We start from the raw sequence: 22,337 nt of genomic DNA on the forward strand, positions 1-22,337 counted from the left end.
CAATGCTAATAATGCTTGTTGACTTCCACAGAAGTGGAAATTTCTGGGTTGTGCTTTGTGTTTTTCCTTAAATTGTATGGGCCTGTCCACTTGTTGTTTCTGCTGCTGCTTATATAGTTCAGCTGAATCATCCATTAGACAAATTCTCAGACATGCCAGAAAATCAAGTTCACCCACGGGTTATATCAGAAAGCAGCCGAGAGCTGGAGGTTTTATCTCTGCTTTCTGATGGTAAGAGATAAACACACGGTCCTATTACAGGTGTGGCACCCCAGCCTTGTCCATCACACGCGTCGACACGTTTGACCGGTGTGTAATCCAATCAAAGTCAGGGCATTTGGAGGCAGTTATGTGTTTGTTTTCATGCAATAGTGACTTGAATCAGATATAAACAGAAAGGAAGACAGTATGGCTGATAAAAGGTAACTCCAGAACACTCACCTCTCCCATACACCCGTGGACTCACAAACACCCAGCAGCGAGGACAACGGTAAACACATTTGTTGCTGCGCACTGGTGTTTGGGTTGGCTTGCTGTTACTTTGTTTCCATTACACTGCCTTCAAGTCGAGCATTTTAGTTGAATATAAACTACACTTGCATTAATTCTAGACATGACCCCGTCATCCTGACTGAAAATGAGCTGCTGCTGAAGCACTAAACAATACGTCGGTGTACACAAACGAGCATTGGTTTGAATTCATTCTCTTTTTCACATAATGGATGTGACGTAACAGTGAAAAGTAAAATAAAATTGACTGTTAGTATCAACACTTGATGTAATTCAGTAGCCTATTGTTTGGTTGAATACCCAGCATACTATGTTCAGGCCACACACAAAAAAAAGGCCAAGATGTGCCTTTTTAGCCAGCTCTTGCACCAAATCATGCACCAAAAGCCCGTTACCCTTTCCTTTAAATATGAAACTAAATTTTGTTCCTCTCTGCTTGTTTTCACAACGCTGCTCTGAGGCGATACTTGAAGCTGATGGAGCGTGGAGAGAGAGAGAGAGAGAGAGAGAGAGAGAGGGAAAGAGCATTGGGCCATGTAATGCAACAGCTGTTCTCAACAATGACAGAGGCATTACTGACACGGACGTGTACAAATACAGCTTCCTGTTCTGTCTCTAAAGTCCAGTGCACAGATTTGGGCTTTGGGGTTGCATTCTGAGACCAATTTCAGGAATTGGTGATTTCATTGGTGCTTGTGAAAAAATCTTGGTCAGCTTATGACATGGTCAAAGTTTTCTTGCCCTTTGCATCTAATCTTGCCCTTAAAGTCTGCATTAATTAAAAAATGACATTGTTTACTTCGTTAGTGCACATGACTAGTCTTGTGATGAACAATTAATCAATGCAATTTAGTTTTTTTTAAATCTGCATTTGCAAATTACAAGGAACAACATGTTTTTATGAAATGTAGTAGAGTAAAATTAAAATATTGTGGTTTGGAATGGAGTGAAGTAAAATGTTTCCAAAATAAAACTACTGATACTTGAAATTTGTACTTAAGTACAGTAAAGAAGTAAACATATTTTTAATATATGAAGTAGAAAGAGACTTTTTTTTTTATATCAAGCACAATTATTTTTTTCTCCATAAAATAAAAGTGAGTAGGGTCCAGTGGGGTCCTTCTTTTATGTCCCACAGAAGAAAGGGGGTTGGTCATACAAGTTAAGAACGACAGGACAGTCGTTGCCTAATAGATGGAGATTCTGACTACCCCGAAGGTCATGGGTTCGAGTCTCAGGTCTGGCAGGGATTGTAGGTGGAAGGAGTGAATAACCAGCCCTTTTTTCCTCCTTCAATACCATGACTGAGGTGAGACCCTTGAACAAGGCATCGAACCCCCCGTTGCTCCCCGGGCGCCCAAGCATTGGCTGCCCACTGCTCCGGGTGTGTGTTCAAAGTGTATGTTAACTACTGTGTGTGTGCACTTGGATGGGTTAAATGCAGAGCACAAATCCCACACTTCACAATGTTCATTTTTGAGTGAACTACCTTTGAAACATCTATCAAAAGCTGGCACAATAATCCAAATGCTTCAAAAGCACCAGATTTGATCTATTATGTAATTAATGTGCAAGTTGCATAATAGTTCCATTCACCTGTTTGTGTGCAATCCAACCTGAAACCAGTCCAGGCGGTCCTGTTCTTATGTATACAGGCATAATCCTGTTTAACTCTGGCCTCATCTTCACTGTATGCATTAGCAGGTAGTGAGCTTAATGGTTGCCCTGCTTGGAGACTCTTTAAGTTAGTCGTTTAGTCCTCAAGATGCAAATGAAAAGTATATGAAGTGAGGAAATAGTAAGGGGTGAAGTGTACTTAATGTGCTGGTGAAGGTGAAGGTCAGAATGTGCAGAATAACACAGGGACAGAAAGTCCTGACCTTGTACTTGCCCCTTTCTGGCTTTGGGACAGTTAAAAGAGGCCAGCAGTGATACAAATGTATTGTAAGCTTACATAATGTCTTTATCCAGCAGACCAATAATTTCCTCTTCATGTTGCTCTACAGATTTTCTAGTCAGTATCACATCCACCTAGAACTTACAAAAAAGTTAATGCTAAAGCACAAAAAAGTCATTTTGTGCTATCAAATGGATGTGGGATATATGCAAAGCAGAGCAGAGACTGTAGAGAAATCTGTAGATGTATCATTACATGAATAATCCTTTGCAAGATAAAGGAGGCACATAAACATATACATATAGTAATTCAAGCTTTTGTATAGCAGTGTTATCAAGGTGATGTCTAGTCGAGTGGTTCTCGAGCAAGGATTCAGGGCTCACAAGAGGACCTCAAGATAACTTGAAATAATTTATAAAAGATAAATACAAAACTGTATTAAAATAAACAGCTAAAAAAGTAATAAACCCATAATTTTAAATAGCTTCTTTTAAGTTCAAATGTAATTTTTATTCAAAAACCAGAATTATCATGGTCTTGGAAAACTTGGATATGAAGACGCCTAATTTTTATGCATTTATAAATTACATTTGCATTATGAATATAATTTTTATTAGTAAAAATGTTAATATAATTTATATTTATTTTATTAATCTGTTTATGCCAAGCTAAAAATGTGTATGGGGTAGAAAATGCTATTTGTGAGTTAAAAATAATAAATGAATTGGAATATTGTGGAATATAATTATTTTAGATATATTTTATGTGTGTGTGTGTGTGTGTGTTTTATATATATTTTATATATTAGTGCTGTCAAACGATTAATCACATCAAAGATATTTTTTATTTCATAATAAAATCGAATAATAATTAATAATATATCTGTGTGTACTGTGTACCTTTATTTATATATAAATACACACACATACAGTTTATAATTTAAAAATATTTACATTTATTTACAAGTAAATATTAAATTCATATAATTGATATATAGAAATGTATTTAATATATAGGCATAACACATTTTTCTTAAATATGTAAATACTAGGTGTGTGTTTATATATACATAATGAATGTACACTGTAAACACACATATTTGTAAACAAAAACTTTTATTTTGGATGCGATTAATTGTTTGACAGCACTAATATATATATAGAGAGAGAGAGAGAGAGAGAGAGAGGGAGTGCGATAGAAAGAGTCTAGTCTCATGATATTACTCATATGTCTGCTTGCTTTGTCTGATGCATATTGCATACAGAAATGGGAAGTGTTGGTCAATCTTGAGTTCCAGCCTATTTTGCAAAACAAAACTGTGTTTGGGCCAGTTTGTTGCTAAGATGTATACTTTAGGTTCTAATATGCACCCTTTTCAGGAACATTCTTTCAAAGGGTACAGCCCCAGTGACAGCTTTTGTGAGAGTATACATTTGTCCTCTATGAGTTAACATACTGTGTAATAATAACAAATGAAAAGACGTGTTTGTTCTCATCCCCAAATTGTCAGTCACTAATATTTGCAATGTTTATGTCAGCATCACCCTGTAAATCTTACACATCTAAACATGGACATGGCTGCTTTTTTTACACTCTGACTAAGGTCCCAAAGCATCCTGCCTCTCTTTCTCAACGTTTCTCTCTGCACACACGTGCCAGATAGGCCAAAGGCAGGCATAGTTACCATACCGTCGAGTGAACACTGCTAGATTTGAGTGGGGAGAGAGGGAGGTTGATCTTGTGTTGTAATGCAGCAGAAGTAGCGCTGACAATTGCAAACTGTGTTCTGCTACTACCAACGCTCCTAATCTCATAAAATATCTCCTAAAGAGCTCTTTGGCCATGGCTGATCTCCAGGCATTCTTATTTAAGCCAAATTAACACTCTTGTATTCCTCACAAGAGTAACTATTGGTGTCACAGTATTTATATATATGCCTAAAAAAAAATACAGGATTATATATATATATGCTGATTAATATGCTGATTCTAAGCTTTTAATATGCTGATTTATTATCAGTGCTGGAAACTGTTGTGCTGCTTATTATTATTTGTTTTAACCCTGTGATATATATATATATATATATGTGTGTGTGTGTGTGTGTGTGTGTGTGTGTGTGTGTATATACATACATATATATATACACACACACATATATAACCTCTGACACAGAGAAGAGTGAAAACTCCTCACATGACCACTACCATGCATCTGTACATAACGAAACAAAATTAACGGATCTTCTTCCAGCTGATCTGCAAAATGTCAACAAATGTATATTTCTTGGTTTTGTTGTTTTTAAATATGTCTACACAGTTTTTATTATTTTTTTATTTTGTTTTGGTTCAGCTTTGCATCACAGAAATAAATTATATATATATACATATATATATATATATATATATATATATATATATATATATATATATGTGTGTGTGTGTGTGTATATATATATTAATAACTATATATATATATATATATATATATATATATATATATATATATATATATATATATATATATATATATATATATATATATATAACTATATAACTATATAACTATATATATATATATATATATATATATATATATATATATATATATATATATAGTTATATAGTTATATATATAACTATATATATATATATAACTATATATATATATATATATATATATATATATATATATATATATATATATTGGAATTTAAAGATTTCTGAAGGATTATGTGACACTGAAGACTGAAGTAAAGGCTGATGAAAATTCAAATTTGCATCACTAAAATAAATTACATTAATAAAACATTAAAAATCTTATGAACGGCTGTGTGTGTGTGTGTGTGTGTGTGTGTGTGTGTGTGTGTATTACATTACATAAATTGTATCTTTATAAATAAAATAAAATAAAAATAGGCTCACTACAGAATGATACAAAGTAACTAGTAAATAACTACTTGAGTAGGTGTTTTTTATTTTTTATTTAATCCAGTACTTTTTTACTCTTACTCAAGTAACTATTCAGATAATTACTTTTACTTTCACTTGAGTAAATATTTCTGTAAGTATTTTTACTTTTACTTGAGTATAGTTTTTGGGTACTCTACCCACCTCTGCTCATAAAAATAAAATGCTCTGTATTTTCCATTAATTTCCTATGCAAACTTCATAAAAAAATTTTTTTAAGACAGCTTGGCCTTTACTGATAATGCATTGTTAAGGTCATATAGCAAGTTACAAAAAGTCACCATTTCAATAAAATAAAATAAAAAATAAGGGGGAAAAAATAATTCTGGTCTAAAATGACAGAAGACCACCAGAGGGTTAAGGAATGGGGGTGATATTTTCTCTCTCTCTCTGTAGTCTCTGTAGCAACCTCTGCATTATTACATAACCACTCTTTAACAAGCAGACCTGGGATATGTAACTTTGGGATTCCCCTCATACATCTTAATGTCATTGCAAAATGCATGGGCAAGTTTTTAGTTCTCTCAGTGTGAGAAAAGCTAATGGAAAATAATAGAAATGCCTCACCAGCTGGTTTAGACATAGTCAGGTTCTAGAAATATCCTCTTTTCCATAGGCTATTGTCAGGAACACAACAGTTTCTTGGTCATAAGCATGGCCTCCTACACATTGCAATAGGCCACAGCTATTTGGACCAATGAAATGCAGTCTTGTCTCTGGCGCTCCTTCTATGGCCCAAAATACTACTGTAAATACATTGTTGTCTGTATTTGGTTTATTAAATTGCTTGAATGTGTGTGCACAAAGCTGATTTTGTCTCGCATGTTGAATGTCAACCAGCAGTTTAATCCACTTTGCATCTGTGTAACCCTTTCTGTCCGTGTTTATCATTTCAAAAGCCCCCCAGTGAGGTCTTTTTGGAGGAAAGGTCACTGGTGGTTTGAGTACTTTTCAGAGGTCACAGCGCCTGAATGGAAATGCATGGTGCCCAGGCTTTTATTACCCATACTGCACCTTCCAAACAAAGCTATAGAAGAAAAAAAACTGAGCTATGAATTGATCGCAAAACTCTAATGTTATATACAGGGGAGAATAAATGAGATGGGCTTTTGAAAATAAACTGTTTGTTTTGCTTTATTATTAAAGCTTCAGCTGAGCTGTGATAGGCAGCTTCACATTAGTTTGGTGAAACAATCTGTAAAATACTATAAATGCCCACAGCCGTTTTGTTCTCGTTTTAATTTTGGTAACTTTGTGGCCACGCTGAACCAATCTGTTTTGCATGTAATTTCATTCTTTGCCCTGAACTGATGTTTAACCTTTAGAAACTAATGCGAACATAAAAGTACAAAGCAGTTCTTTGTTTGGTATGTTCAGCAGTGCTTAAGAATATGTTTTTCCTGGAAATTACCCACATATAACCGACATACTGGAATTATTTGTCATAACTATGGTATATAAACAGTGGTTCTCAACTCCTGTCATGGGCAGCAGCAAAAATGCAAATAAAAATACTTCACATTTACCTATTTCCTTTTTTTTCAACACCTCTGTTGTTTATGCATTTACAATTTTTTTCAGGTTTCCTATTTAACCTAAACTATGATAATCTGTCTGCATATTACTGATATTACTATTTAAAAGTTTGGGTCTACAAAATTTTTGAAGGTCTCTTCTATTTATTTGAGCAACAACAGTAAAATAACTTACTTTTTTACTTTAATTTTCAGCAACCATTACTACAGTCTTCAGTTTCACATGGTCCTTCAGAAATCAAGAAATCATTTGGGTGGTGGGCAACAAACCTTTTATTTAGTGCTGTCAAACAATTAAACACATGTATATATGTGATGTATATATTTAAAGAACAACATTTATTATAAATAAAAACCTTTGTAAGATTATAAATGTCTTGACTGTCACTTTTGATCAATTTATTCATCCTTACAAAATATAGTAATATGGTATAGTATTGTTCATAGTAATTTTACATTTAATCATTAAGCAGATGCTGTTATCCGAAGCAACTTACAAATGAGGAGAGCAATAAAAGCAATTAGGCCAAGGAGAGAGCAACAGTATACAAGTGCTGTGACAAGTCTCAGTTAGTTTAGCACAGGACACAAAGCAAGGTTTAAAAAAAATCAAATAAATAAGGCAGTTTAGAATATAATATGATTGGTAAGTGCTAGTATTAGTATTAGTTTTTTTTTTTTTTTTTATGCGGAAAGACTCCGCTGTTCAAATTGAGAAAGCCAGGTCATTCCACCAGCAGCATTTTGCACCTAAAATTTATTTTAAATTTGGATCCTAGAAAACTGCTCAAGAATCACTGTTATACTGGAAATCAAGCTATTCATAACAATTTCAGACTTTAACTGTAAGTATTTATACATCGGTATTAAATTTGATCCTGTAAAGGTCACAGAACCCCATAATGCAGAAATCATTGCTTTTTTTATGCACACATGATCTAAAGCAGAGGTGGGAATTATTCAGGCATAATGCAATACTCATTTCTTGTAACTAACATTTCACTTCCTCTTAACTTACCCTTCCATCAGTCTCTGTTATGTCTGATGATTGTAATTCATTATTTGGAGTTAGCAAATTGATGGCCTACTGCATTGTTTCCCAATCTTTTTATCTGCTGTGGCACAGTTTTGATATGTAAAGAATCCCGAGGCACACCACTAAGCATAAAAATAAATAAATAAATAAAAAAGAAAAAAGTTTTTTTCTTCCCCAATAATTAAACATTTCATCATCAAAGTTGGTATTTTCGCGTGAAATATAATTACACTCTTGCGCTTAATTTCTGAAAATCATATTAAAATGGAGTTAACAAAGTTTTTGATGACCGAATGACCGTGATAAAACACTGACCACTAAACAGCATTTCTTGAGTAAAGGAAACTTTACTGTTTTATTCAAACATCAGGGTCTGGTTGCATAAACTGTTTAGGCTGGTCATAAAAAGTTAGTCACATAATATTTTTCTTCAAACCTAGTTATAACTTTTTTTATTGAGTTATAAAAAGGTAGATTTGTTCTTATTTGTATTGGAAAAGTAAGCCTGGCAGCTGCTAGTTGGTCAAAATATTTTTTAAAGGAACACTCCACTTAAAAAAAAAAAAAGTAGGCTCATTTTCCATCTCCCCTAGAGTTAAACGGTTGAGTTTAACTTTTTTTTGTACTAAGGCCGACGGGAAATTAAAAGTTGCGATTTTCTAGGCCGATATGGCTAGGAACTATACTCTCATTCATTCCTGCGTAATAATCAAGGAACTTCGCAAAACTTGAAAATAGTCCCGAGCTAGTTTGTGTAGTTGCAGCAATAGCAGAGTTGCTGGGGACTATTTTCAGGCACTGCAAAATATCACTCCGCCTACTGCACCCATGGTACAGGGCAGCAAAGTTTCTGAGACTATTTTCAAAAAAAGTGGAGTGCTCCTTTAAGAGACAGTATTAACATGGTGGCTAAGTTTATGCAACAGGCCCCAGTTCTTTATTTACCCTTGCATTGCGAAGAAGTAGACTTCTGTCTTCAAACTGTGTGGCACTGAACTTCATTCTGAATGGAGGAGTGGTGGAGTTATGAGGTTTGACTGACAATTTGAGAATCAAATGGTGTTACGAGGTTTAGTCACTAGCTCTTTTGAAAGCTTTTCATTGGTTTAATATTTGTAAAACCCACAAACAGACATAATGATTACCAATAGCACTGATTTAAAATAATAATAACTAATTATAACAGAAATAAGGACGTTTTTTATCATTTTCCACGGCACACCTGACAACCTCTCATGGCACACTAGTGTTCCACGGCACAGTGGTGGAAACGCTGGCCTACTGAATGCATATTTAACTATTTCTTGAGGGCAAATAATGTTGCCATTCCCTAAAACGTATATGCCCTTTACCCAGTGCACTTGGAACATTTTACAGAATATAAACATAATATTTAATATCTATTTTTATGATCACTAGGGGGAGACGATGTCACAGCTGTTTATCTGAAAGCACCAGTTTCATGTAACATTTTCTAAGGACTTTGGCTTGATCTTACATTTTAGGAAAGCTCTCAGTGTATCATGTTTCCTGCTTTCCAGCAATGCACCTTCTATTACACCCCCTAAATAACAAAAACAAAGCATTTGCAGCACACACTTTAATCCAAAACTGCATTCAAGGTCTGCATATTTGCCAGAATATATTATGTACCCACTCTCATTTTGCATAAATATTACTCTTTTGATTGTATTTTTTTGCCAAATGAATGCAGCCTTAGTGAGCAAACTTTTGAATGCTTGACCACCATCATTATAATCATCGTCATCACGTGAATATGTCAGAGCACCATGTCCCATAGCAAATCAAGGGACACAGGTTTAATTCCCAGGTTAAAAAAGTACCTTGAAAGCAAGTCTCTGCATATAATCCTAGACATTCATGTGCATCTTCATGCTTCAACTTTCGGGGGCATTCAATTAAAATGTAAAGTAATCCAAAAGTATCAATACATGGCGTGTAAAGCATGTTTACACATGTCCACATGAGTGTTTTGCTGACCCAGCCTAACCAATGATTCACCACACTCCTCCAGACTCATTACATTCAGTGGCAGTCAGATGAGACAGAAGATGACTCGAGGAAAGAGATGAGGGACAATGAAGTCCTCTTGTTCCTCTCTCACAGAAGCTCACAGGATTTGGGTCATTTAGGGGAACTGAAGGGGTAATACAGACAGAAGAGGAGAAGTTGTGGACACTGTACTGTAAGACTTTATCATGACTAAGGACTTCCCTATGACTGCTGATTGGTCTCCCTCTCTTTTTCTCTGTGGCTATTGGTCACGAGTGGCGGTGCTGTCATCCAGCAAAGCCTCTAGTATAAGACCAATGCTTCTACATGAAGGCTCAGTATTCTGTTAGGTCACCACTGGGGTTTGGAATTATAATGGGATTGTGTTTGTGATGAACAAGACGAGATAATCATTGACCGGCCTTCTTTGTTTGCACTGCCTGTCTACAACTGCATGAAAGGTACGGAGAGTGAATCGTAACCGAGATTTATATATAATTTGATTTCAATGAAAGATAAGGAGATTGAATATTCACTTTGTTGGATGCACATATTCAGTGGTTGGGGAATGTGTTTTATTGAAAGTCTCACACTTAGCTGGGATCTACTTGGCTTGTCATTGCAGGCCCGTGTTAAGCATGTTTGGTTAACATGGTTGTGTAGCTATTTAAAAGAGATTATAAGTCGATTTGGACTAGCTTTTATTATGATGCTCTATTATTGTGGGAGAAATCAGTGGCAGACATTCATAAACCAACCTGGATGGAATAAGTGGACTTTTTGGCATTTTCTGTGCTGATTTTAGAGTAAAAATATGCAGCTTGGGTTTAAATCTAGCAAAATGTTATATATTTTATTTTATTAAGAGAGAAAAAAATATTGGCAGTTAAATATTAGCAGTATTAGCTAAAATATACGCTTCATTTATAGATGAACAAAACGTGCATGTATTTCCTGTAATGTAGGTGTTTGCTCGAAGTTCACTGGATACATTGGATAGAATGATTGTGTTTGGATATTATTAATATTAGCATTAGCATGGATAGTCATCTCAATGTGAAATGTGAAATCTTTACTCGGTTGTTGGGTCTGTAAATATGAATGCACTATACAAGTCTAATTCTCACAGTTTAAGCCAGATATCAGATGTACACATAAATAGATATATCCATGATGCACCTGTTGCCTTGTTACTTTGACCGCTAGAAACAGCGCAGCCACAGCTATCTGCAACATTGTCATTACTCCAGTTCATCCAGCCACAACCAGAAACCTCTTCATGTTACTCACCAGGCAAAGGATGGCTACTAATACAAATCTCTGCGTCTCTTTTCCAGTTTTTCAGCCCACTCATGAGCAGGCACCCAGTCATGTAGAGAGCAGCGCGTGGAGGACACCCAGATCACTTTCAGCACTTTCTACACAAAGAGGTAATTGTGAGATATTTCTCACAGAGAGAAATGAATAAAAGCACAGAAAGCCATGGAGAATTCACTATTCAGTGTGTGCCTGAATGCAGCTGGGCCTGTCTGTTAAGAAAATCCATTGGGTCATTTATACATTTTTCCCGTAAGCGTCGTCAAAATTGGAAGTTGCATTAGTTCGTTATGAGGTTGTGATTTCCTGTTGAACGAGTGAGTAATCAGTTACAAGGGTTGAGTAAATAAGTGCCCTCTCAGTATAAAATGGTTTATTTAAAGAAAATATGCATAAAAACCATATCTGACACTGTTTTTATATCATACTGGGTTTGGCATAGGACTTAAAACTATTCATGGTTCTTCCAAATCCATAAAAATCTTTGCACGTGGCTCTTACTGCGTGCCACAGCATTTGTGATATATTCTTTTTACAAACTTCTCAATAGCAGCATTGTCCAATAATAATAAACAAATATATTTTCCTTTGCTTCAGAGCCAAGAGGTCAGACAGTAATTGGCATGGCAAAGAGAGCAGAAATGAAGTAGTTTTGTGTTGTTTATGCTTGTTTTGAACATTCTGAAACAAGTCACCCACAGGTCATTGTAGTCACTAGATAAAAGAGATAAATAATCAAGTTAGACTATATAGTCAAGTTACATCAGTAAAAACAGTAAAAACCGGTTCTAATAAGAAAACAATTAAAATGTTTATGCCAGTTGTGTCAGGATTAAGTTTAAAGGAAGGTCATGAATGTCTCCTGCTCATGTGAAAGCTGGAAAACCTAAAAAGTGGTTGTTCTCTTTTGATAATTAATGAATTGCCATTTTCTACATTCTTCTTGTCAGTCCATGGTTAAATGAAACCGCATATATCACTTTTGGAATGAGGACAGCAGAATCAATGACTGTAAAAGCAGAAGTTCGAGTGATGTTTATTTACTTGATTGCGAGAGTTTGAGAGTGAGGTAATCGCTGTTTTGATGAGAGCCTAAGAAGCATGACCACACTGCACATGACTCAAGCATCATTTGGGGACTTTTTTTTTTCTTGAAATCATGGGACCCCAGATGATATTCAGTGATTTAATTGAAGTCCTCTACAGCGTTTAAAAGATTTCTCAGTCATCTTTGTAATTTATTGTACGGTATTTATAAACAAAACAATGCACAATATACCGGTACAATATCATTTATCATGAGTCATATTTAAAGGGGAAATTCTGAAAATTCTGTCATGAGATTACTCACCCTCATGTTTTTCCAAACCCGTAAGACCTTCGTTCATCTTTTGGAAATCAAGATAAGATATTTTTTATGAAATCTGAGAGCTCTCATACCCTTCATAGACAGCAAGGATACTACCATGATCAAGGCACAAAACTGTAACAAGGACATCGGTAAAATAGTCCATGTGACATCACAAAGTTTGCCGTCTTCCGCCATTTTGGAGATTACCCCAGAACATCATCAATGTAATCAGTGTTGTTTACGTTTCATTAGAAAGTGCATGCATGCTGAACGTAAACAACGCTGGTTATGTGGATTATGTTTTGGGGTAATCTCCAAAATGGTAGAAGAAGGTACCTTGGGGAGAAGTATTGTTGAATAAATTATGTTATTATGTTTTCTTTGCACACAAAAAGTATTCTCACTGCTTTGTTAACTTATGGTTGAACCCCTGATGTCACATAGACACTTTTACCAATGCTTGCTATGTTTCTGTGCCTTGATCGTGGAAGTATCCTTGCTGTCTATGGAGAGTCAGAGGGCTCTCAGATTCATCAAGAATATCTTAATTTGTGTACTGAAGATGAACAGAGGTAATTACAGGATTTTCATTTTTGGGTGAACTATCCCTTTAAGGGTTTGGAATTACATGAGGGTGAGTAATTAATGACAAAATATTCATTTTTGGGTGAAGTAACCCTTTAATAAGTTTTTTTTTTCTTTCAATAATAGTAATGGTTAAATTTTCTCATTTAAAAACACTGTTAAATGTAAATCTCAATATGAATATAAATATTTCATGCTATACATTATAATCATATAAATGTTTATTTCCACCAGGGTATAAAAAATATATATAAAAGTAATTTTGCATTTTTAATCTCACAATTGTGACCTTTCTTGCAATTCTGAGAACTTTTAGTTTATATCTTGCCATTAAGCTAAAAAATAAACTTCAAAGTAAATCATAAGTTCATTTGCCATTTTTCATTTAGCCATTTTACTATTTTATGTTTAATTGATTTCAACAATAGAATAGACTTTTAATATCTGCCATTTGCCATTATCAGCTGCAGTTGAATTCCTTGTAATGTTTGTCACCTGGTTTGTACCAAATCAAAACCCAAATAAGAACAGCTTTTCCTAGAACTGACACGCTTGCTTATCTTGAAGCAAAAGAGGAAGGAAAAGGGTGCTGTGAAGACACTGCCAGAAGGTTCATCCTCCTACTTGAGAACTGTCCTTCCCATGCCCATCCCACCGACTGTTATCCCAGCGACTGTGTGAATCTTTAGAACATGCCAGATAAAATGGCCAGTTCACTGCAGCATGGAAAGTTCACTGTGTGCTGCAGAGGCATAGAATTTACACACCGGCAGTCATGTTCCCCCGAGGGAACAGGGTGTCTCTGCAAACAGGAACAGAAAGTGTGGGGGTTATTTTTGGTTCCGCTTGCCTCACTGCCTAGCTAGACAGGGTGGGTGGTAAATCAAGGGTGGGCAGCATAATATGGTTCTTTGCCAGACCCCTGCCTACCCGTCCAGTTTTCAAACCTTCACCGAAACCCAAGAGCTATATTCATATTTGCATATGAGCAGTTACTCACTAAATTAGTGAATGAGCTCATGTCTGATATACCTCTGAATGAGGCAAACTAATCAATTGTTTCCTCTTCTAGCTTCTTTGGCTAATGCTAGTTTTATTATAGGAAGTGGTTTTAGTTTTTGTAAAATTTAATAACTCTGGTCTGAATACACTTTTGAATGCCCTTTAATGCATAAAGATGCTTTTTGGTCTGTCTACAGCCTAGTACCAGTTAATTGGCAAATTTGTATTAGTAGTCAGATTTGCATGTTTCCTGGAATAGTTGTGTTTAGGATATTTGTTGGAGTATTGGCCTGGTGGTTAGTGCATGTGCTTTAGCACATTGCACAATGGTGCTCGTGCAGGCATTGTGAGTTTGAGTACTTGTAATTTCCTGATTCTGTAGCCACTCTGTTGTTTCCTTTATCCTTTATCACAATCTTTTTGAATTAAGGAAGAATAATGCATGTACTTTTCAACTATGCAAATAAATCTTTGCAGTCGCAGCTTCAAAATGGCTGGAATAAAATGTGAAAATCTCAGAAAACAACAATGGACTATTTCTGTCTGCTTGGCATACATGTTAAATTTTCCGGAAAACACATTTATTTCATTTATAGTAATTTCTTATTTACAAAAATGTAATACAATTAATTAGGTTTTTAATTTGCAATATTACGTGGAAATTCTGTCATATTTCTGTCATATAATTTAAATAAATTTTAATTTACTAAGTAGATGATGTAATATAGTACAAACCTTTACATTTATTTTTACATAGTTTTACATATAAGACACACAAATATAGTGATATATTGAATGCTTTGTAAGCATGCAGGTGTGTTTGTATGTGTGTATAAGCTTTGTGGCCCATTTTTTCTTCATCCTTTGATGTAGATATGCCATGAATTCAATGGCTACTGTGACAATAGGGCACTTTGATTGCTGGCTTGGTTTGGATGCATCTCCATCGGGGCAGTGTATGCCTGGCATTCGCCGATGGGCGGTGTGGGAGAGCAACGTCACAGGAGGAGATGGCATATGCACAGAGCAGCATCAGTATATGCCGAGTAAATACGTCACTATGTACAGGGCTGAGCCTCAAATCCTCTGTTGATACTATAGAGATACAAGAATGCCTAACTGTGACTGTTCAGTGTACTTCTGAGAAACAGCCACGCTATCAGCTTGTTTCTTCACTGGAAGAGCTGAGAAATGTTTACCAGTTATTTGACCAGTTACTCATTCGTGGTGTTTGCTAAAGCTATTGCTCATATTTAAAACCAAAGTGACAAAAAATTGCTATTCCTCTCTCAGTTAAGTAGAGATGACTATATGTAAGCCATTGATGGTCTGATTCCAATATTCTGGTACCATATCAGTTACTGGCTGATATAAGAGATAATGGTATTAGAGATAAGTTATTGGTTTTGGTCAGTATTTAATATTTTACATTTATATTAATATAATAACACCGTTAAATGTACTCTTTAGCAGGATCTCAAAATAAATCTTTTTCCTACTTTTAATATTTGACTATTATAGATCATAATAAAAATAATCATCACATGTTCTGTACTATTAGAGAGCAAATGTGTAAATACTGTGGCTCGGTGGATATCAAGTCAAAGCATTGCTCGGTTTGTTTGAGAATCCCAATCAGGGATGTGTTTCCCAAAAGCATTGTCAGCTAACTATGGTTGCAAAGTTTCATTGAACTCTATTGTTTACTACGGAACTTGCAACCATAGTTGCTTTTGGGAAACTTACCCAAGCTTGACATAACAACACTGACTCAACCAATGGTGAGTTTAGGGGCAGGACTAGCTGTCTAACCAATTTTTTCTTTTTCTTTTTAAGTCAGACTTGCATGAGTACATTATTTTCCACACTCTTAAGGTGTGGTCACATTAGTGAAATTTTAATAAAATTCTTCAGGCAAAAAACAAGATCCATTGTCAATCAATGCAGTGAATATGTGTGACTAACTTGAACCTGTTGTGGGAAAAGAAAATTCCTTATCATTCTAAGGAAATTCACCAAACAACAGTAAATGTGACCACCAAACCTTTACACAAGTCATGCCTATAAATGGGAATATTTAAGTGCATCTGTACATAGCTAAGTTAAAGCTGCTTTGTACCTGATCAAAAATCAGCGTAAAGATGCAATGCTGGATAAAAGCCAGAGTAGGCATAAAATATGCCTGCTTTGACCCACCCCAGCACCTATCAAAACACACAATTGTGATAAATCCAAAGGTCTGGCATGAAATACTAGATGGCGCAGTTCGATACGTTCAAATCAAATCATAATGACATCATTATTCACATGGCACAGATGATTGGTTATTTTCATATCAGGAGCCAATGAGCTTGCTGCTTAACATTCAAATACTCAGCTAGTGCTCACTGTAGCAGTTGCTGAGCGTTTCAGAAACCCTCCCCCTTCCCCAGCTCCACCTTTATAGGTCTACTACAGGCTGATTTCATTCATGTTATAATGGGGGTTATTTAATATATGTTTTATGTTCAGCAGCAGTTTTTTCTTACATGCTCACAGCAGCATGTCTGTGTATGTTTTGCGAGTAGCAGGTCTCAGTTCTTTCTCTGTTCCAACAAGATCAAACACATCAACATTGTCATGTATATTAATATGCTGTACTCTCCAAGTTGTCATAACAGAACTGTGTCAATACATTTATGCCACCTCTGAGCAGCAATCAAGAGCTTCTGTGCTTTCTTTGCAGTGAAAATTTGGCAGTGTTTTTAGAAAAATAATAAATGGCTCTGGTGCTACATCCATATCTTATCTTGCCTATTTAAGTTTGAAATCAAATACCAGCAGGTTATCCGTTTGCGAGACAGTCTGTCCCAAAGCTCCACTCTCCTGGAAATTAGTCAATCTCTGGCAACTGCTCTGGTGACAAAGCCTGAAAGTGTTCACTGACCAGTGTGAACCACAAAGCTTGTAGTGTGCGTGCCCCCTCCACCACTGAAATGTACACTGTGGGCTAAATACTGCTTCAGTGACATCTCAATAGGAGCTGCTTTGCTTATTGTACCTCTAGTACAATAAGCTTTTCTCCATAGGCAGCCCTGTCCCTTTCCACAGTATAGTTTGTAATGTGGTTCTACGGAGATCCACCAGACAGGCCTCAGATGGCTTTGTCTTACATAGCGTGCATACTCAGCACCAATATTTTCAATAAGTACTCTTAAATTCAAGTTCCTTTTTGTATCTTAACAGCAATGTCTGAAATAACAGCAAAGTCATGCTTGTTTGCATATTGGCCTTCTGTAGCACCCCAAAAAGAGGAACTCCTTCACTTAGGGACTCCCCAGGACCGCAGAAGAAATAGGGTGTGGGCCTTTCTGTTTTGTGGGGTGAGGAGGTTTTGGAGGCATTTCCAAATTGAAAAGGCTACTCACATGAGCTTCAATAAAAAAGAAAAACATCACCTGACCCTCACATGACTTCCCCATCACACTCATCGTTATTTCTGAGAATGTAGTTATTTAGAGCCATCAGTCTTCATGTAGAATGGAGCCCAAATCTAATGAAAAATGCCATAGGTTGTTGATAATCTTATGAGAAATTTGAGGACATCCAAATGACATTTTTAATGAATCATATGGTGGTTAAATATCACATTTGAATATAATATTACATGCCTAAACGGCTAACCCTAGCCACAGTCTATAAATACATTTATTAATTATATTTTTTGTCATATAACAAAAAAATTTGGGTGGTGCAACTGGTGCAGTCGCACCAGGCCCGTGTTTTGAGGGGGCCCGGCGGCGAACAGACAGGGCGTCAGCTAAGGACAGCCCTGCTGGTGTTGCTAAACAAACTTAAAACTTTTGAAAGAAAGAAAACTCTTAAAAAGGCTGTATTTTTGTCTTTACAAAAAGCACAGTAAAAACATAAATATTGTGAAATGTTAACATTTTTAAATAGTTTTTTTTAATATTATAATATATTTTACTAAGAAGTTTTTGAAATAAGTTTTTTTATGCTCATCAAGTCTGCATGTATTTGATAAAAATACAGTAAAATATCAGTAAACAGTAAAAAAGGTTGTAATAATAAAATACAGTAAAAATACATTTTCTGTATTTTTATATATATTAAAATGTAATTTATTCCTTTTTTGAAAGCAGAATTTTCGGAAATTCCAATATGCTGATTTGGTGCTCAAAACATTTCTTATTGCTATCAGTGTTGAAAAATCTTTGCTGGATAATATGATTTTTTTTCAGGATTCTTTGGTGAATAGTGCAAAACCCCACATTTGTTAGAAATCCATTTACTTCATATTCACTTGGTCTAACCTTTTCCTTTGCAGACACCCCACCACTCTTCGGCCTGGACTGCACGGTAACAGCAGCCCGCCCCCCGCGTCCCCCAGCCATGTCGTCACGCATTGGCTTGCGCATGCAGCTCATGCGGGACCAAGCACAGCAGGAGGAGCAGCGGGAGCGGCAGCAGCGGGAGCGGGAGCTGCAGCGGCGGCAGCAGCAGCAGGCAGCATCCATGCATTACATGCAGCATCACATGCCAGGCCCACCAGCACCCTCGCCTGCCATCAGTGCACCAACACAGTTCCAGTCGCACATGCAGGTGCCTGTTGAAGTGTTAAAGGTATGCATATCCATCAGTTTATGTGAATGTATGTCACATTTACATATATATATATATTTAGCAGATACTTTTATCTAAAACAAGTTAGAAGAAAAGGGAAGAAAACAAATCATCAAAGAGCCAGCAACAATGCCAGGTCATGTGACCAGTATTAGTCATCCATCGAAACCTGTCATGAGTGCAAGAGATTTTCTATTTTTGTGGAAATACTTTGCTAAGACTGATCATTAGTGGGATGTGCCCTCTCCCTAATATCTTGCCAAAGTCCCTCTAATCATCATGTGGTTCTCTGTTCCGGGGGAATGAATGAGCTTCCCCATGAGACTCTAATCTTACCTTCCATTGGGTAGACTAGCGGTCTGGCCACCCTAGTGGTCCCAACAGGATGAATGGGTTTTAAGGAGTGAACGAAGACCAAATTAGGCAAGATTAGGTCCTCCAGTAATCTCCTCTCGTGTTGCGGTGAAAGAGTAGTGGGCAAAGTCCAGAAGTCAGAGGGTCGTGCAGGACTGACTACAGCTTTAGTGTGCTGGATTACACTAAAACTAAGATCAAAAACAAAGCAAGGAATATTTGTAGAAGAATGCGGTGGAACAGCAGCCAGGTAAGAGGAAAAAGACAGAAAAGAGGGGCTGGTGTTACATAACTTATTTAGAGATAACACACAGGAAGACATTCTTACAGGTGACATACTTCTGTATGATTCTGTCATAGTTGTTCTAGATTGTTATCAGTTAGTTTAAAGAAGCAATTTTGTGCTCAGCGTGTACACGTGGATTTTTTTTTAGTTTGGGTTTGTGTGATGTTATGAAACTTTGTGTTGCACCTACATACATTTTTTTTTTTTCAGATTTATTTCAAAGCTGATTTCAAAGCCTCACAAAAAGCCCCGCAGTTTTTTGGAACGGTAAAGCTTCTTGTGCTCCTTTGAATAGACAGAAAAACTCTCTGTTCTCAATCAAGTTACTTGCTCAACAACTTTATTTGTATAACAGAAACACTGTTAAGGTTTGTTCAACTTCCTCCAAGACATTTATCTCTGGACAAATTAACTGAGTCATTCAAACTTCAGATTTAAGAAGTGTTGACATTAGTGAAAGAGACTGACAATCATTTTGACTGCCATTTTGTAGCGATATTTAGAACTTTCAACTTAATTTGATCAGTTCATAAACAATGGTAAAAGTAATACTAATATAATTAATAATAATATATAGAATGCATGTTGTTATTGTTATACTTTAAGATCATTTAGTATCAGAAATTAAGCCAGTAAGATGTCATTAAAACAAGTCTCACCAAGGATGCATTTATTAGAAAAAATATGTCTGAAATATTAATACAATTTAAATATAACTGTTTTCTATTTAAACCTGTTTTAAAATGTAATTTATTCTTGTGATGGTACAACCGAATCCTTCAGAAATCATTCTAATATTTTTATTTGGTGCTCAAGCAACTTTTTTGGTCAAACAGTTAAGCTTCTTATTGTGGTTGGTACATTTTTTCAGGATTCTTTGTTTAGAAATTTTAGAAAGTTCAAAATAACATTTATTTAAAATCGAAATCTTGAGTAGCATAAATGTCTTGTAACTGATCAATTCACTGCATCCTTGCTGAAAAAAAAGTATTAATGTTACTAACACAAAATGTATTCATGGTAGTGATTAATTTTATTCATAATAATGCATGTATAGATGCACTGTTATGTCCCTTGAGTGTAAATGTCCATAAATTGTTCCACTAGCATGTTGTTGCTGCCCTCCCATACAGCCAACCATGTGTCACCTCAGGATTGAGCAACAGCGGCTCCTGTTTCACACAGTGCCGTATCATTAAACTCGACATTTACCCCCACCGTTCCTAGATTGAATAAAAGTATGTAATGAAGGGCTCCATGTGAGATGAACTTCTAACCACAACTAACCTTCTGTAATTTCACCTCTGAGAGTTTAGAGCAACTGGCCCTGTTTGAAATGCCTTTACATAGCGTTCATAGAGGGGTTTAACACCAGTGAAAAGTCCTCCCAGGCAGTGTCCCCACTTTACAGCTTGTGTGTGTGAATTGGAGTCCTGTATCCTTCACTTAAACTGCCCATAAAAGTTTTACATGCTCCAACATATGTGTAAATCTTAAAGTGAGAGTGCTTGGACTGGGATTGAATAATTTGGGAGCTGAAGTGTAAAGGCTTTCATCCACTAATCCTGAGTCTTGGCTTCATTCAGGAATGTGGTATTATGGCTAATATTTTTGCGTCGGCATACAGACACAGTTTTGTTGATATGCATGCTTGCTAGAATGTGAACACAGTCATACACATGTGCACATGGCAATATGTTTGTTTTATTAACTCTTAAATCCATTTTCCTTTCATCAGTGCACATCTGTTGCACATTTTGTCAAATGACAGTTTTGTGTCCTGAATCACTCGGTTAAAGTCAGTCTGGCTTTGAAGTGAAAGAATGAGGCCAGTCCGGTCAGACATAACTCGTAAACATTCTGAACCTCCATCTACAGGTGCCTGTATGATTCAGTGAACTTCTGGAGGCTCTTTCTGGCACCTGTGTGCCCCATACATGCCTAGATTTAAACCTCACAATTACATAACAATCTATAATGGTGGCTTTGAAACATAGCTGGCTGAGCCTGGAGGCTTTGGGTTGATTTTATTTGTAATGTGTAATGGTGACATTAAAAACATTGTTCTTTCCACTGGAAGAGTAAATCATGAGACATGAGGTGCCAGGTGGTGCACACATTTTTTTTTTTTACTTCTGTGTTTAATATATAATGTGTGGGTTTAGAAAACGCAAGTCATTGCATTCTTACAGTTTTTATATCAGTCACAATATATTTTCACTACCATTCAGAAGTTTGGAGTCAGTATAATATTTTCATTTTTTATGAAAAAATAAAATCTTATGCTCACCCAGGGCTGTGTTTCTTTGATCAAAAAACAAAAGTAAAACAACAATATAATTACAATTTCATAAGAAGTTTATTTAACATATATTTAAATGTAATTTATTCCTGTTGTTTTTTGATCAAACAAATGCAGCCCTGGGTGAGCATAAGATCACATTTTTTCATTAAAAAAAATGAAAATATTATAATGACTCTAAACTTCCGAATGGTAGTGAAAATATATTTTGACTGATATAAAAGCTTTAAGAATGCAATGACTTGCATTTTGTCATCAGGGTCACATGATCCTTTAGTAATCATTCTAATATGCTGATTTGGTGCTCAAGAAACATTTCTTCTTATAATCAATGTTCAAAACGGTTGTGTTGCTGAAAATTATGGGAACCATGTTATATTTTCATTCAGAATTCCTTGACAAATGGAAATTTGAAAAGAACGATATTTATTTGAAATAGAAATCGTTGTAACATTATAAATGTCTTTACTGTCACTTTTGATCATTTTAATGTGTGCTTGCTGAATAAAAGTATAAATAAACAAATCATACTGACCCCAAACTTTTGGATAGAAGTGTAT

General features: G+C 35.8%; 1 protein-coding gene across 4 annotated transcripts in view; it reads left to right on the plus strand.

The window, feature by feature from the left end:
* Window positions 1–22,337, plus strand: part of LOC127968030 (transcription factor EB) — a 34,600-nt gene that overhangs the window by 1,774 nt on the left and 10,489 nt on the right. For 2 of the 4 annotated variants that reach the window (XM_052568876.1, XM_052568877.1), the window contains exons 1-3: window positions 10,253–10,418; window positions 11,295–11,387; window positions 18,540–18,835. In XM_052568876.1, the coding sequence (XP_052424836.1) occupies window positions 10,412–10,418; window positions 11,295–11,387; window positions 18,540–18,835 (396 nt within the window). In that variant the 5' untranslated portion in view covers window positions 10,253–10,411. Of the gene's footprint in view, window positions 1–10,252; window positions 10,419–11,294; window positions 11,388–18,539; window positions 18,836–22,337 lie in introns of those variants that run through there. The other 2 variants (XM_052568878.1, XM_052568879.1) reach the window with 1 other exon arrangement.

Source organism: Carassius gibelio, chromosome B11, assembly GCF_023724105.1.
Source record: "Carassius gibelio isolate Cgi1373 ecotype wild population from Czech Republic chromosome B11, carGib1.2-hapl.c, whole genome shotgun sequence".
NCBI classification, from domain to species: Eukaryota; Metazoa; Chordata; class Actinopteri; order Cypriniformes; family Cyprinidae; genus Carassius; species Carassius gibelio.